Here is a 14,531-nt window from a genome sequence, read left to right as displayed (position 1 = left end):
ACTGATATGTTCAGTGGCTCAGAAGATAAAAGTAGTGGGTTTCCATCTCACTGCACAGAGATTACATGTGCTCTTGTCTGTGGCAATGTCTTGTTTCAACATATGCTGTTTTTTTATATAAACTTACATTTCTTAAAATTGTTGATTCATGATTTGTATTGCTAGTTTACAAACAGAATTCACAAGGAAGAATTTGAGTTACCTGTATTGTTTTCATTCAGAAGATTTATAGTCTTTGGGTATTTCTAGCTATTTTTTATTCTCTGTTAAAACCTGGCAATGTCTTTTTACTGTGCTGGGAAAGCATATTATGGTCTGAAACATGTCAAGTGTAAGCCAGAGACAAAATGCATATGGAATGTCTTTGTCCAGACCCAACTTTGTTGGTTGAGTATTTTACCCACCACTGGCAGTTTATTGCCTCAAAAGCTGACCTGGACGAAGGGACTATATGAATCTTCCCTAATCCTCTTCTGGCAAAGTCAGTGGTGTGGGAGCAAGCCCCCCTGAGTAGCTGTTGATAGAAATCTGGGTGTATCAGGTTGAGAGGTGCTCTGCAGAACTTTCCCTCAAGAACTTTTTGTCCTCTCTTGCACTTGCAAAGTGAAATCTGCCTGTGGTTTGTTGACTCTTCTCTTCTGAGGCTAGATATGACTAGGGAGCACTGAACCCTGGCTCTTGAGAAATACCAAGTGCCAAATATGTCACTGTGGGCAATGTGAGCTGCTGGCAGTACTGATCTTGGATTCAGGTCATAGAGGATGTTGTGAGTGGGACGCCCCAAAGGCTGCTATGTCTCTAGTTGAATTTTCACACTTAGAGAAGGGGTTTAGAGCAAAGAACCATAGGAAAGAAAGGGAAATAGAGAGTTCAGAGAGCCAGACTGACTCTGGACTCAAAGATCTCTGCATAGTGGACTATTGACCTTTTATGCTACATTCTAATGTCTTTGTTTAACTATGTGAGTGAAGTTTTAAAAGGTGAAAATGATGAGGTTCCTGCCACTTCCTACTCAGGATGTAAGAGCACATAATATAGATGAAGTCATTAGTAGGAGTAGTGATACTTGATTTTTCTTTTTTGGTTTCCATTACATTACTCCTAATTAGACTTCAAGTACCATTTCCTCTGCATTTTCACATCAGGTCTTTAAATTTGGCCCCGTTTTTTAAGCAAGGTGTCTTTAATACCTAAATAATGTTTTGAGTCTTTTGATTACCTTGCTAAGATGTAGGCTTTGTCACTCTTAGTCATCTTTTTATCACGGTTTATATAGATCTGTACCTATAGATGTAGTAACTGGTAATGATGCACAGTAGTGAAGCCTTCACAGTAGTGAACCTCAGCTGTCCTGCAGAAATTTACCTTTTGTAGGTAATTATTCTCTGTGTTTCCTTGGATGAGATGAGAACTTCATTTTTTCCCTCTAGTCCAATTTCCAGGTCTGCTACTAGCTTTATTTCAGTTCTTATTTCTCTGTAACTTTCCACCTAAGTGTCCCTGCTGCTATACTGAGACCAAAAAAACCAAACTAAAGCAAAACAGGTCAATCAAGTTGTTTCCAACATCTGGTGCCAGTGTTCAGACTTTCGCATTTGCAATCATCCCCTTGGGCTTGTTTATGGGCAGCCAAGATATTTTCCAGTTTTTATCTTGTGATTTTAGGAAAAGCTGCATATAAATAAACAGGCAGCTGGCAAAGCTCTCACTGTGTATCCGTCTGATTGCTGTGTGCTTTGTGAATTGTTGCTGCTGTTGCTGTTTGGGTCCCAAATAAGCAAAGTGCATTTGTAAGTGTCTGAGCTTTGCCAGACCTTCAGAGCGTGACATGGGACAGCCCAGCATCGGGTTCCTGATCCTTTATTTTTTTCAGGAAAAGAGGAGCAGATGTATGCCATCTACTGTTCATATTTTATATGACACCTGCAGACCCAGCAATCTGAATTGGAACAGTTATATAATAAATTACTGGTCTTTTTTTCATGCTTTTTGTGGGGGAATGCAGCAACAGCCTTGTTCCTGTTCAGTTGTGTCCTGGATGAAAAGCTTGAACCATGCTCAGTTCAAATGTACTTTATTCCAGGTAGAGAACGACCTAGAAAAAGACACAAATACCTGTAGGAGATAAAAGCATGGAGCACCATGATACATCTCTCATGTTCTCCAAAGGAGAAACCTCTCTCTAGGAATGAATGTGTAATTTAAAACAGGAACATTTCAAGTCCTGACTCTGTCCTCTCAGTGTAGCAAAGTATTTATTCCCTCTCTCAATTCTTGCTGTTAATAATAGATGTAAGACTATGTGCCGACCTACTCATCCCATAGGAACACTGAGGAGTTACTTGTTTAGTGCTCTGAATGAGTAAATTCTATATTGAAGTTTATAATTATTACATTATAAAGAATGGCCTAAACATAGTTTCCTTAACTCTAAACATGTTAATGGTATTAATTAAGATTTTCAGACATAGGGACACAGGGGAGGAAGGCAGGTGGTACGTGAAGGGCTGTCCAGACTAGATGCTGATGGTGGGCTCACTGCACAGAACAGTGACTCAGCTGGGTTTCAGGAGACCTTAGCCATGGGTCTCTTGTGTGACTTCAGGCAAATCATTTGATCTCCTATGGTTCTGATTACTAGCCAAAAATTCTGTATTCCTTGGAATGATGTTGCTGTGATGGGAATACATTGGCAGTATGTGCTGCTTAGACATGTATTTACTTTGTTGGCTGTTTATATATGATGAAAGGGAGAGGGGCAGCCGAACTCTTTGGGATTTATTTTATCAGTTCACTGTACTAATTAGACTAAAGAAAAAGAAAAAAAAAAAAACCCAAACCCAACAACAACATTAATTCTTTTAATTAAATAAACAGTAGAAGACTGTGTCTTGCTGGCAGCTCATGAATCCTTTTTCTCCAGTGTGCACAGATTAGAGGGAGTTCAGAATCTGCAAGTGCTGAGGAATCTTATTTGAGAGCAACAAGTAACAGCTTTCCCATTATTGCAGCAAATTCAGCCCCCAGCATAACACCCATTGCCATTGAAAGGAGTACTGCCAGAGCAGTAAAGCTTAATAGATAAATATTAGGGTGAGAAAAGTATGACTTACGACTTTGCCATGGATTGATGTGAGAGATCATGTCATTGAAGGCAATTAAAACCAGTTACCTGCATAACTTTGTCATGATTTTTGGTGTTTGAGTGCTCAGTTTTACCACGCCAGTGTAGCTGTGCACTGGTGCAGCATGTACTTTCATGCTATTCCAGCATCTGCCTGACATCTGACATGTACACATGGCAGTATGCACCAGAGATTTCTTCTTATATTAGCTCCCTCCTCTTATCAAACACATCCACGGCTTTAAACTGAGTTTGATTATCTTGCATGTGCTAAAATACTGCATATTAAATAGTTACTGGATAAAATACCAAAATGGTCCTGGAAGCAGAGCCCAGAGCCGAAACCTCCAGCCTCTTGGTGAATGCTGTAGATCACAATAGTTAGAGCCATGTTCCCTCTTGTATGCTGTTTCTTCATCCTTGTAAATCTTTAAGATCTTTTTCTGTAGTGACATAATTTCAGCAGGAAGAAGATGATTTTTTTTTAATGTTACAGAAAAGGCAGCATTACATTGTCTTTCTCTGCTTCCTTTCCCTCTCCTCATCTTTAAAAAAAAAGGGCGATAGTGAATATTGTGAATGGTTCAGTCTCTCTGTGGTGAATATGCTTTGTTCTGATGTTGGCTGCAGTTCTGAGCCCTCAAATGTTGTGTGACTGTGAATCTGACTTGCAGCCTATTTTAAAGGTGACCAGGGAGCAAAGACCTGTTGTCAGTTGAGTGATGTGAAAAAGCCAGGTTGACTAAAGAACCCAGACGAAATCTATGGGTGATGAGCAAGGATCATACTCTGTGTTTGACTTTTTGTACGATTTCTCAATATAGATGGTGAAGGAAAAACTGCATGCTAATGTGAAAGTAAAGCAGTAATATTATTCTGTTGTTGCCAGAAATAATCATGGGTTAGTAGTGCTCTATTTTCATTAGTGTAGCAAATCACTGTTAGTGACTAGATATGCTTGTGTAATTCATTAATTACACCAAGGAAGTCTTACAGTGAGACACATTTTTAACAAATAAGTGATTAATTATGGGGAAAAAATAGAGTGGAAAATAGTAGCATTTCATCATTTGATATCTTGAGACTAAGATGAAGTACTTCTTGCTTAGAGTTGTCTTAGGTAAATAATAGGGTTTGTTGTAGGGATACTAGGGAGAGATATGGTGGCTTCAGTAAAACTAACTGTATCATCTAGTGAACTGTTCTCACCTTAAAATCTGTATGTAAGTGGCTTATGTATAATACCATGAGGTCAGGACCCACTTCTGTCTATTATTGGAAATTACTCTTTATTCACAATGTCATAACTTCTCCTCCCCTCCCCTCTTTTTTTTTGTAACAGGAAGACTATTGGAGTTTTCTGCTGTGGACCAAACAAAATCTCTAAGATACTTCATAAACTGAGCAACAGCAGCAACTCTTATGGGACAAGGTTTGAGTACAATAAAGAATCCTTCAGCTGAAAGTCTGTTGGAGGAAGACTCTCTAGAAGATTAAAGTGCAATTTTTTGTTTGTACAACGTAAAAGTTCATCTGTGGTTTAAACAGACAGAAATGTACCAAAGAATAGCACAAATGTTTTTATTTATGATTATTTAAGACTGATGGATGCAGCAGTATACCAACAAATAATCAGTGCTTTTACTCAAATGCGCTCGCACAATATTTGTGGTGGGAGTGATTCTTTGGATTTGTTTCTGTTAATTAAAAAGTACTGAAGCTGGGGAGAGACACAATTGCTTTAAAAACTGATGGAAGAAGAATCTGTGGAATGCTTGAACTTCTTCCACTTCAGTCTTCTGAAGCTGGATCAGTAAATGAAACCCCAGGTTAATCCAAGTGGCAAAACACAGTGTATTACAAAGACTCTTGCTTTTGTTGGTATACAAATCTTACGGCTTTGAGGTGAAAATACTCGATATTAAAGATTTTATTGTACATTGCAGAACTGGGATTCTGTATTTAAAATATGGAGTGTTACTCTTGCTAGTCTACTTCTGTAATGAAGTTAACCTAAGGAAAAGTGAACACAATTGTGTAGCACCAGCAGGCAGCCTCTGCTGTGATGTTAGTTACAGTCTTTTGGCAAGCACGCATCTGTACGTGGAGAACTCTGTATCTTGCATCAATTCAGTATTCTGTGAGTTTGCAAAATAATTGTGATTTATGCAGCCATAAAGATAGAGCAAGAAAAGCAATGAACAGGAGCAGACAGGACCTGAAGTTTTATTATACCACACACTCAACATAGAAGTTGCACTCACTCTGCACTTACATGCCCTGAATGTCAAAATACTTCCAGTTTTCAGATGCTCTGACTGATTATTTTAAAACACAGGGGTGAAATCTATTTATAGAGGTCCCAGACTATGTTTGGTTGACTGTGATCCTTTGGTTGTCTTCCCTGGAGCCACCCTTGTTTGCCACTGAAAGCAGGATGACACCAATCTACAACAGAGTGAGAACAAACCCCTCAGCTGTGTGGCTCCTTGGATGATGTGTGCAGATAGACACCTTGCAGGAGCTGCAGTATGCTTTCAGTTTGTTCCATAGAGAAGGATCTCAAAACATCCCAATTTTAAGGTCTCTTGCCCTTCCTCTCCCCTCAGCTGTTTTCTGCCCATAAGTGCCATGGGAGAGCTAAAGGTTGAAACTGGTACTTTATAGCCTTTTGGTTCTGAGGACCACCTTTTTTTCTCCATCCAAATAACCAATCCAGCTTCCTTTACTTCTTTTCTCCCTTTTCCTTACTTTGTTACGATGAGGGCATTTAAACAGGAATCAGACACTTATCTGGCATAAATAGGCACCACTCTAGTGTCTCTTAGTAGAGCAGCATCACTTAAACACGATGAAAACCTTCCGCTTGATCTCCAGCAGAAGCTTGGGAGCAGTACAGTTGTGTTTGTAGCATACTGCAGGCAGAGGCTGGCTTGAGAGCTCTTGTGCCTGTGATTCACCTGTATTTAGGGCAGTGCATTTGATTTCATTTGCAGCTGTCCAATTAATACCTTTTTTATTTCAGTGGGAAAGGCACTAAATTTCTGCTGGAGTCACAGACTCTGTACAGGAACCTGCAAGTGTCAGTGTGAATGTTCAGAGGGGAGCATTTTTCTCATAGTGGTGTATAGGCATCCTGTACGTGTAACTAGTGAAAATGAGTTTGGTCTTTGCCTAATCGACTTCTGCTCAGGAGTTGCAGTCAGTGAGCAACTCAACAGTGGAGGTGCATCAGTGTTCAATGTGTTCCTCAGTGTCCAGACTTGGCATTGAAGTCTTTACCTCTGGCGCTGCCCAATTTGAAATCCAGGGAGGAAGAAAAGAACCAGAGATAGACAAATTCTTACTGATGAAAATTCTCAAAGTAGCCCAGATGAGAGAAGCCAAAATAGAAATGCAGTGTGAGATGGGAGCCTATGTTACAGCTACTGATTTTAATTTTTTTCTCTTTGAGGCTGAAAGGACCATTATTTTCCTACTGGATCTCATTCATCTATCACTGTAAAACTGGAGGTGAGCAGCAAAGGATTAGATTCTTTTTAATCAGTAAGATTTATTTCTAATACTACCTGCATAGATTTTATAATAAACATAAATGTGTTGGCAAAATGCTTAGATACTGCATATTGTAGACCATGCACACTTTTTTTGATTTGTGGCTGTTAGTTTAAAGCATGATTGAAATCATGCCTGCATCTGTTACCCACAACTAGAACGTGATCTTTTCCTCTAGTTTCAGGATCTAGTATCTCATACTTTTAAAATACAGTTTAGAGTCATCTAATCACTATGTTGTTTGTGGTTTTACATCTCTTCTGACAGATATCAGCTCCATTACCATATAATGAGCAGCTAGTTTTGCAGTTAGCTCTGTGCTAAAGCAGATTGTATTTTCTGGCTCAGCTTCTATATAGGTAACACTTCATAATTAAAATAGTAATACCAGTACTGTGCTCTCATTCTGCATTGTTGCAAGAATTGATGCTGTTTGTAGGCATGTTAAACACATGTTGATACATTAAGCAATGCTGTCACAGCAAGATCTCAGCAGATCCAGGCTGTCCTCTTTTTCTCTTTGTGCTGTATCTGACTCAGCTGACCCACTTGTAAAACAAGCTCTGGACTGTCTGCCTTTCTGGGGTGTCTTGAGGCTTAATTAATGTTTTGGGATCACTTTGGTGCACAAGCAGTGGAAAGATCTGTCTAATTGCTATGCAAATGTGCTTGTGTTTTATTTTGGGTAAACCTTTCTGTTGCTGATTTGAGTAATCACTAGAACAGGTGAGGAGGAGTTTGGGGAAAGTCTGAAAGCTTCAGTTACTTTTTTCCTTTTCCTTGATCTGTGCTTCTATTGAGAGAGGCAAAAGGTTGAAGGGTTGTTGGGTGACTGACTAGGCTTCAGAAGTGGCAGATATTATGACAAACACAATCTTTCCACCGGCTGTGTTGTCATTGCTCTTCCTGAGTGTGTCTCCAGATTGCAAAACAGAGTCAAGCCCTCTTTTAAACTCCATTGCTTTTATATTTGTAATCCAAGTGTATGTAAAAATACAACTCAGTGCCAGACAAGTAAGTGAAGGCTGACAGGACTCAATTCCACATTTGCAGATCAACTGGATTTACGTAACTGAGCATCACTTTGCACTTCAAACTGTGTCCTATGAGTCTCTCTTAAGTGTCCTGCTGGCAGGGGAAGGATCCAGCCCTGTATGCTCCCAGTTTTCACTCACTCTTTCACAAAGCTGCAGACCTCTCAGTGTTTGTTCAGTGGGATCTTTTTGCTTTATTCATCAGAATTATTTCAGGATTCTTTTTTTTAGGTGAGGAATGTTTTCATACCATGAAGAAAACCAAGCCCTTTCCCTGCAACAAGAATCCAGCCCTTGTGCAGCAGTGTGGGACTCAGGGCTTTACACAGCTAACAGCAGGATTAATCAGATGTACCTAAGACCTATTCCCATATCACTGAGATTACTTGTGTGAGTAGATGTCCACTGCCACAGCAAAGAGCAGCAGAGGTGAGCCCTGATGTTGTGTGGGAAGGCGTGGTGGGGGCTGACCTTCACCACTGAAGTCTGCAGAACAGTCTGCCCCTCCACAGTGATTATTCCAGCTGTGTTTGGAGCAACGCTTTCCTGCTGCAGTATGTGGTACCACTACTAGCATAGTGAGTTCTTCCTTGTCTTTTTTTCCCTCTTCTAGCCTCTATCATATAGGTGGCAAAGAGATTTGAAACTGCCTGGGAGGGGGCAGATAATGCATTAAGTAGCAGACCAGTAAGTACCAGAAGTAATGGTTTAGTAGGACTTGGAGAATAGCGGCCTAAGAGGAAAACCTCTACACAACGTTTAGTGCACCATGTTAAAGTTTCAAATCACAATACATGGCTTCAGGGAGGCAGATATGAGGCTAGGGAGTCATTGCCTATAGCAGTTCAAGGACCATAAGTCAAAGAAGAGGCATAGTTATTAAAATGCAATGTTTACTCTTTTGAAAAAAGAAAGCGCTTCTAGGGAGATTAATTTTCACTTCAGCCTGGCAATCATTTCATAAACCAGTTTGATATAAGACAAGGTGGATCTGTTTTTCTCTGGATTATACATCCAGTTTTTCTGCTGATTTTCCATGCCTTACAATTTCAACCACTTTTTATTGTTTTAGCCAAGAGGATTTAACAAGAAGGTTTAATCAAAATGCCACTGGTGCATGTGCTGAGCAGAGGTTTTCTGCTATGAATATACATTTTTCAGGGATATATATATATAAATATAATATAGCTGATGACTCAAGTATGAACAGTGATTTGGGATTTGCATTGTTTCTGCTGTTGGTGTATTTCATTAAGGCCACTATGGAGATGCATTGGCAAAATATATGCAACTGAAATGAGGCTCTTCATTCTCATAAAGAGCCTGGTATTTTAGTGCCTGTACTAAGCATAGTAAATCCTAGAAACTGAAATTTCCTTTGTAGGCACAGTAGATTAATTAGCATTTTTTAAGGTTAAAAACCGTGAGTCCTCTGCTGGACTGACATGTATAATGAATGCTCTGACACAAAGGTTTTGAGCAAAAAATACTTCTCCATTAAGGGCTGGGTGAGGATATGAGAAGGTTTAGTATCCTGCTAATTGTATCACCCATGTTGTAAGAGGGATGGGATCCATTTTGGTACCAAGGGATGCTGTGCACTTCCTCTGATGTTATGAATATCTCTAAACTTGCAGTGAATCCTCAAGTTATACTATGCCTGAAGTGTTATTTTCTGGAGGGATCCTATTTGTAAGGGACAGGTGCTGGATCTGTAGTGCGAGCAGTGGATCTGTCCCATTTTTACATGGGCACAGAGAGAAAGCTGGCAAAAGTCACATGTCCCAGCTGCAGATTGCTTCTTATCAGAGCCCTTGGATGATAGGGAAGGCTGGTCCTGAAGCTCCAGGTAAACTGCTGTCAACTGAGGAGCAACCCAAGGAGAGCAGGAGAGGATGGTGAATGCCAACAACGGGGTAAAATATATTGCACCTAGGAGCCAAGGGGAGAGAGGAGACATTCTTCTTAGCTCCACAATTTTAGAAATTAAAAGCAAACCCCATTTTCCAGATGTGGATGTAGAGTCACCCTGGGGGTTGAGAGTTAATGCATGCAAAGACATTGCATTTCCATGCACAACTCAGTGCTAAAGCCCAGAAGAAAACTAGTATATTTTAGCAAACACCCTGGAAATAAGCAATTCCTTTGAAATAAAACCTTTACTCTTTCAAGTTAACCTACTTTTAAAAAACATCTATTTTGGAGCTGCGGAATTGGCAAATAGCTTTACCTGTTAACTCCTTTTCACCAAAATACTGGAGTGTACAGTTCTCTGTGTCAGCTGTAAGTAGCTTTGACAGTTTGATAAATAAATTTTTTGTTTGTTGCTGCTGACCCTAGGAAGGGACAGCCTTGAGGATGAGAAGCAGTGTTACATAAATGTCTAGTGTACATAGCAATGCTGAGCAGGGAGACGCTGCTGCATCGCTTTTGGTGCACCAGTCACTCATTAAAATTCTGTCATTGCAAGGTCACGTTGCTCATCTCATACTCTGCAACCCTGGGGAAGAAATTTGGATGAGAGGTGGGGGAGGAAAAACACAAACTTCCTCCTTGTGCTGTAACCAAGAATATATTCATCGACAGCAGGGCACATACTGTGATTTCAGGAGAGCATGCCATTTCCTTTTCAGGGATAACGGGTTCCCTCCCGTGCTGTGTCATGGTGTGTGCATGTTAGAAGTGTAACACTGTGATAACGGGTTGCTTCCAAATTGAATAAATAACGCCTCTGAGCTTTTGCTTCTCCCTTGAATAGTCTGAGAGAAATGCAAAATACCAGAGAGCATATAGAGTGGACTGTGTCCCAAGCTGCACTCGGCACAGCCTGGTTGGGAATGCTGCACAGCAGCTCTGCAAGCTGCTGGAAAAAGGCAAGGCTGAGGTGGTGGGTTCAATCCCTGGATGGATCCTTCACTTAAATGATGATTCTTTGTGGGTCCTTTCCAACTCTGTGATTCTGTGAATCTGCTTTAAGGAGAGCACATCAGTGATACATGATCTGCAGTCAGCAGCAGGCCAGGTCACCGTGCTGGCTGTCATATCTCTGAGCCATGAGGAGTCCTAGGTGTGCTTTGGCAAAGGGAGAGTTGGGGCTCTTGGACTGAGTCTGCAGGGTGAGATGAAAGGTGTTTTGGACACAGCTTGATGAACCTCCTGTGTGCACTTTCAAGCCTGGAGCTCAGAGCTGTCATAACTGAGGGTGAATTGTGTAGGCAATGCATTGGTCTGATCTTTGGGTACAGTCAGAGTTCTATGGTTACTGAAAGTATGGACACACCCTGTGTTTTAGTCTAGCTTTGTAGGAGCATATTGTTCAGGGGCAGGAAAGCAGGTTATGTTATTGTACCTCATTAGGTGTTAGATGCTTGAAAGCATGTACTGTTTAGAGCAAATGAGGATGGTGAATGCCAGCTTCCACCCACAACTGAATATTCCCTGCTCATTTTTCCAGTAGTGATCCTGAGGAAAAAATGGCAAAATCTCTGCAAAGAAGACAGAAGTGCTGCATTTTTCTTTTATTGTATCAGAGCAACATAATTAACTGTTATAAAATATTTGCTATGAATGTGAAGATTCACTCACAACTTAATTCTTTTTGACTGTTTAAGCCCTAGTAACAGTTTGATACACACTTTTTGACAAAAACATAATGCCCCAAAGCTTAAAAATGTGTCTGAGATGGAACTTGGCAAGGAATCACCACCAGATAGTGAAATATCATTGTCTGCTGGAGCTGAATGCATTTGTGCTTCATTCATCTTGGTCTGCTCCATCACCATGGAAGATCAGAGGGAGCTGAGCTTTCAGATCCTTCTCTTCCTCTCTACATATAACCTTAGCCTTCATACAGAGATGTGTTTGAACCTTTGGAATACTGGATACATCATCACCCATGTATCACATAGTCCTTCTATTGTGCTCTTTCTCCCTCCATAGCACAAATTGCATTAGGAGGCTTTTACCACTCTCTGTTTCCCATAACTCAGGAAAATGCCATTTTGGGAAATGCAGAGGGCCTCTATTTTAATTGCAGCATACACCAATCTGTATAATGCTCCAGGTGTGCACAGTCCAATGGGGCTCTTGTAGCTTCAGGAAAATGAGGGGTGCAACATCCCAGTGCTGGAGATGCTTCTGGCAGGCAGAGAAGGGGCAGTGCTACAAGGGCAGCTATGTGGAAAATGGGAAAACTCATAAGAGCAAAGATTACATCATCTTCTGAATGAGAATTGGGGATTTGGTTCTGTGAGAGTCAGATCACTTGTGCTACCACTGAAATTAAGTCATGCTTCTGCTTTCACACGTAGGCATTTCAGGACACTGGCCAGTGATGGAAAGGGTTTCTTTTTTTCAATTACATTTGCTATTTCCATACAGCCCCTACTTTAACAGCTGCATATAATTTCCTTCTTTCACTGATTAAATATTTCCTCGCCTGGTTTCTTTGCTTCTGGGAGCTTGAGAGCTCATTGTTTATAAAGGGAAGGAAGAAGTATTGTGCTGTTAAGCAGACAACTTCCAACACAGAGCTCTGAATCTGTGAGAGGGAGGCCCTGATGCTGCTGTGAGTGAAGAAAAGCAGAGCTTTCACTGAGATTCAGATGACCCTCTGACCAGGACCCTCTTCCAGGCTTCATTTATTGATGAAGCTCTGGGCTTATAATTAGCTTTTTCTGAAACAGGTACCCTTAGTCCGAATGTGCCAGGTTATTTAAACCCTTACTCCCACTGGGCTTTCTTCTCTCTGTGTTCCTTCTGGTCATTTTCAGGATCAAATTTGATGAAACACCTTTGGGTAGGAAATGGTTCTCTGGGTCTGTGGTAGTTGAGAAGAAAATTCACAACTGGGGGTATGTTCCCTCAAACTGAGTATTTTGAATGGCCCAGCTGTATTAGTTCCATAATGCACATATGGGCAGTTTCTTTCATGATCTATGATTTTAAATTTTTTATGTAAAACTAATTTCATTTTTAGAACCAACCAAAAAAAAATTTTGAAACATATTTTTTACATTGAAAATGCTTGTATGTCCAAAAAATGTCTGTTTTAAAAGAATTCTTCCAAGATGATTAGAAGAAGAGTGGAAACTAGCTTGAAAAAACTCTTTTTCTCTAATAGCAAAGGATTCTTTGGTTTTGTTGGTTTTTTTCCCAACCTTCATTAGTGAAAAAGTACAGTTCAAACTAAGCAATTGTACCACAGTCTGAGCTTCAGCAATTCAGTATCTTCCTTTTAAAACAAGGTATCTCTTTAGGATCGTGTCTACACTGTCATCTGAACCTTCCAGGCAATGTCTGTAGGAGGTCTAGACTTGGGTTGCTGTCAGGAAGAAGACATGATCTAATTTTGTCATACTTTGGGCAATTATTTGGGACTCAAAAGACATGTGAGAGTTTGATGTGGTAAACAGACAGGAACTGGAGCCACTGTACAAGTGTGACTATACTGAAAAGACCTTAGCCTGTTATCCCACTAATCAAGTTAATTAAAATCCAGTCTCCGGAAGGAAGATGTGGGCCACAAAGAAAATCCTTGCCATCCCTAAAATTTGAAAAAAGCAGTAAACTAAGGTCAGTTTTTCAAGTTTTCTTTTAAGAAATGAGCCCTGAAAGTAGTTATTTATAGTTAACACGTATAATGTGTTTGAAAAATTAATGTCTTTTTTGTATCTGTGGTTCTTAACTTTTTTAACTCTGACCACGTTCTTCTCTCATTCTTCCCCTTTTGGTCCCAAAAGGAACAGACCAGAAAATTCTTTTTGAATTCCCAGTTCTGTAATTATAGATCTTTTCCACGAGAGGTGAAATAAAAATAATTTATTAGAAAGGAAGGCGACATTTACTTTTTATATCTCTGTACAATGTGTAAGATAACCATTTTGGAAAGTATTCACATAAATGTCCACAATTTTGAGTACTCAATGTTCTTTTCAGAGGTGCCTGTTTATATTAATGTAATTTCAATCTGTTCTTATGTTTTTATAGATCAGGATGTGGTACAATTCTTTGAAGAGAAATGTCTGCTTAGTTTCCAAGTGGAACAGAAAGCAAAATTTGGCCCTGAACTTTAATTTGTAAGTTTTTCACACAAGCTTGACTTTAAGAAGAAGAATAGTACTTAGTACTATTGTAGTCATGTCTATAACAAGTCATACTCTTGCTGTATGATACAGCCCATTTTGTAACTTCAGCTTGCTGCCCCCCCCAACACAACAGAGGAGCTGTGTTTCACTGACTAGAAGGACTTAAATACGTTGCTGTTGTACCTGCATGCCTCATAAACCTTCAAAGAGTAAACAATAAGCTTTCTGAGTCTGTTAGTTCTACTAAAATGAAGGAAGTTTTTTACCAGTTGTCTATATAAAGCCAGAACTAGAAAACTGATCATTAAAAAAAGCTCTGAGTTATTATTTCCCTTTTTCCTATTTTTCACGGTTTATTTATTGTTCTCCTTTTTATGAGTCATATACAGAACTCTTTTCCCTCAGTGTCCTCTTCTTAGTTACGCAGTGTTGTGAAGGTAGATTAAATCCATTGACTAAAAAAAGGACTCAGACAGGGCTTTTGAGCTTTAGCCCATGTTCTTACAATTCCCCTACAAACAAATCACTCTACGTAGGATTTTCAGAGTAACATGAAGAATTCAAATTCACTGAGATTTTTATACCCAACTGTATCAGATTTCTTTCTAGAATCCCATCTGGTTTTTTTTGCCTACCAGTAAAATGGGGACAGCTACACCAGAAAAGAGTTTTGATTTGCCCGGCAAATAGGCCTTAATTTTAAATTTTTTTAGTTAAAATACAAAATCGTGG

The 14,531-nt window shown here is 39.8% G+C and overlaps 1 protein-coding gene across 1 annotated transcript in view; it reads left to right on the top strand.

Moving 5' to 3' along the window:
* Positions 1 to 6,853, top strand: part of NOX4 (NADPH oxidase 4) — a 102,540-nt gene extending 95,687 nt beyond the window's left edge. Inside the window, exon 18 of the mRNA XM_033053476.1 lies at positions 4,467 to 6,853. Within this exon, the coding sequence (XP_032909367.1) occupies positions 4,467 to 4,587 (121 nt within the window). The 3' untranslated portion in view covers positions 4,588 to 6,853. The remainder of the gene's footprint in view (positions 1 to 4,466) is intronic.
* Positions 6,854 to 14,531: the final 7,678 nt, after the last annotated feature.

The sequence above is a fragment of the Catharus ustulatus genome, chromosome 2 (assembly GCF_009819885.2).
Source record: "Catharus ustulatus isolate bCatUst1 chromosome 2, bCatUst1.pri.v2, whole genome shotgun sequence".
In the NCBI taxonomy this organism is placed as follows: domain Eukaryota; kingdom Metazoa; phylum Chordata; class Aves; order Passeriformes; family Turdidae; genus Catharus; species Catharus ustulatus.
Note: the sequence above shows the minus strand (reverse complement) of the source record. Positions and strands in the feature narration are given on the sequence as shown.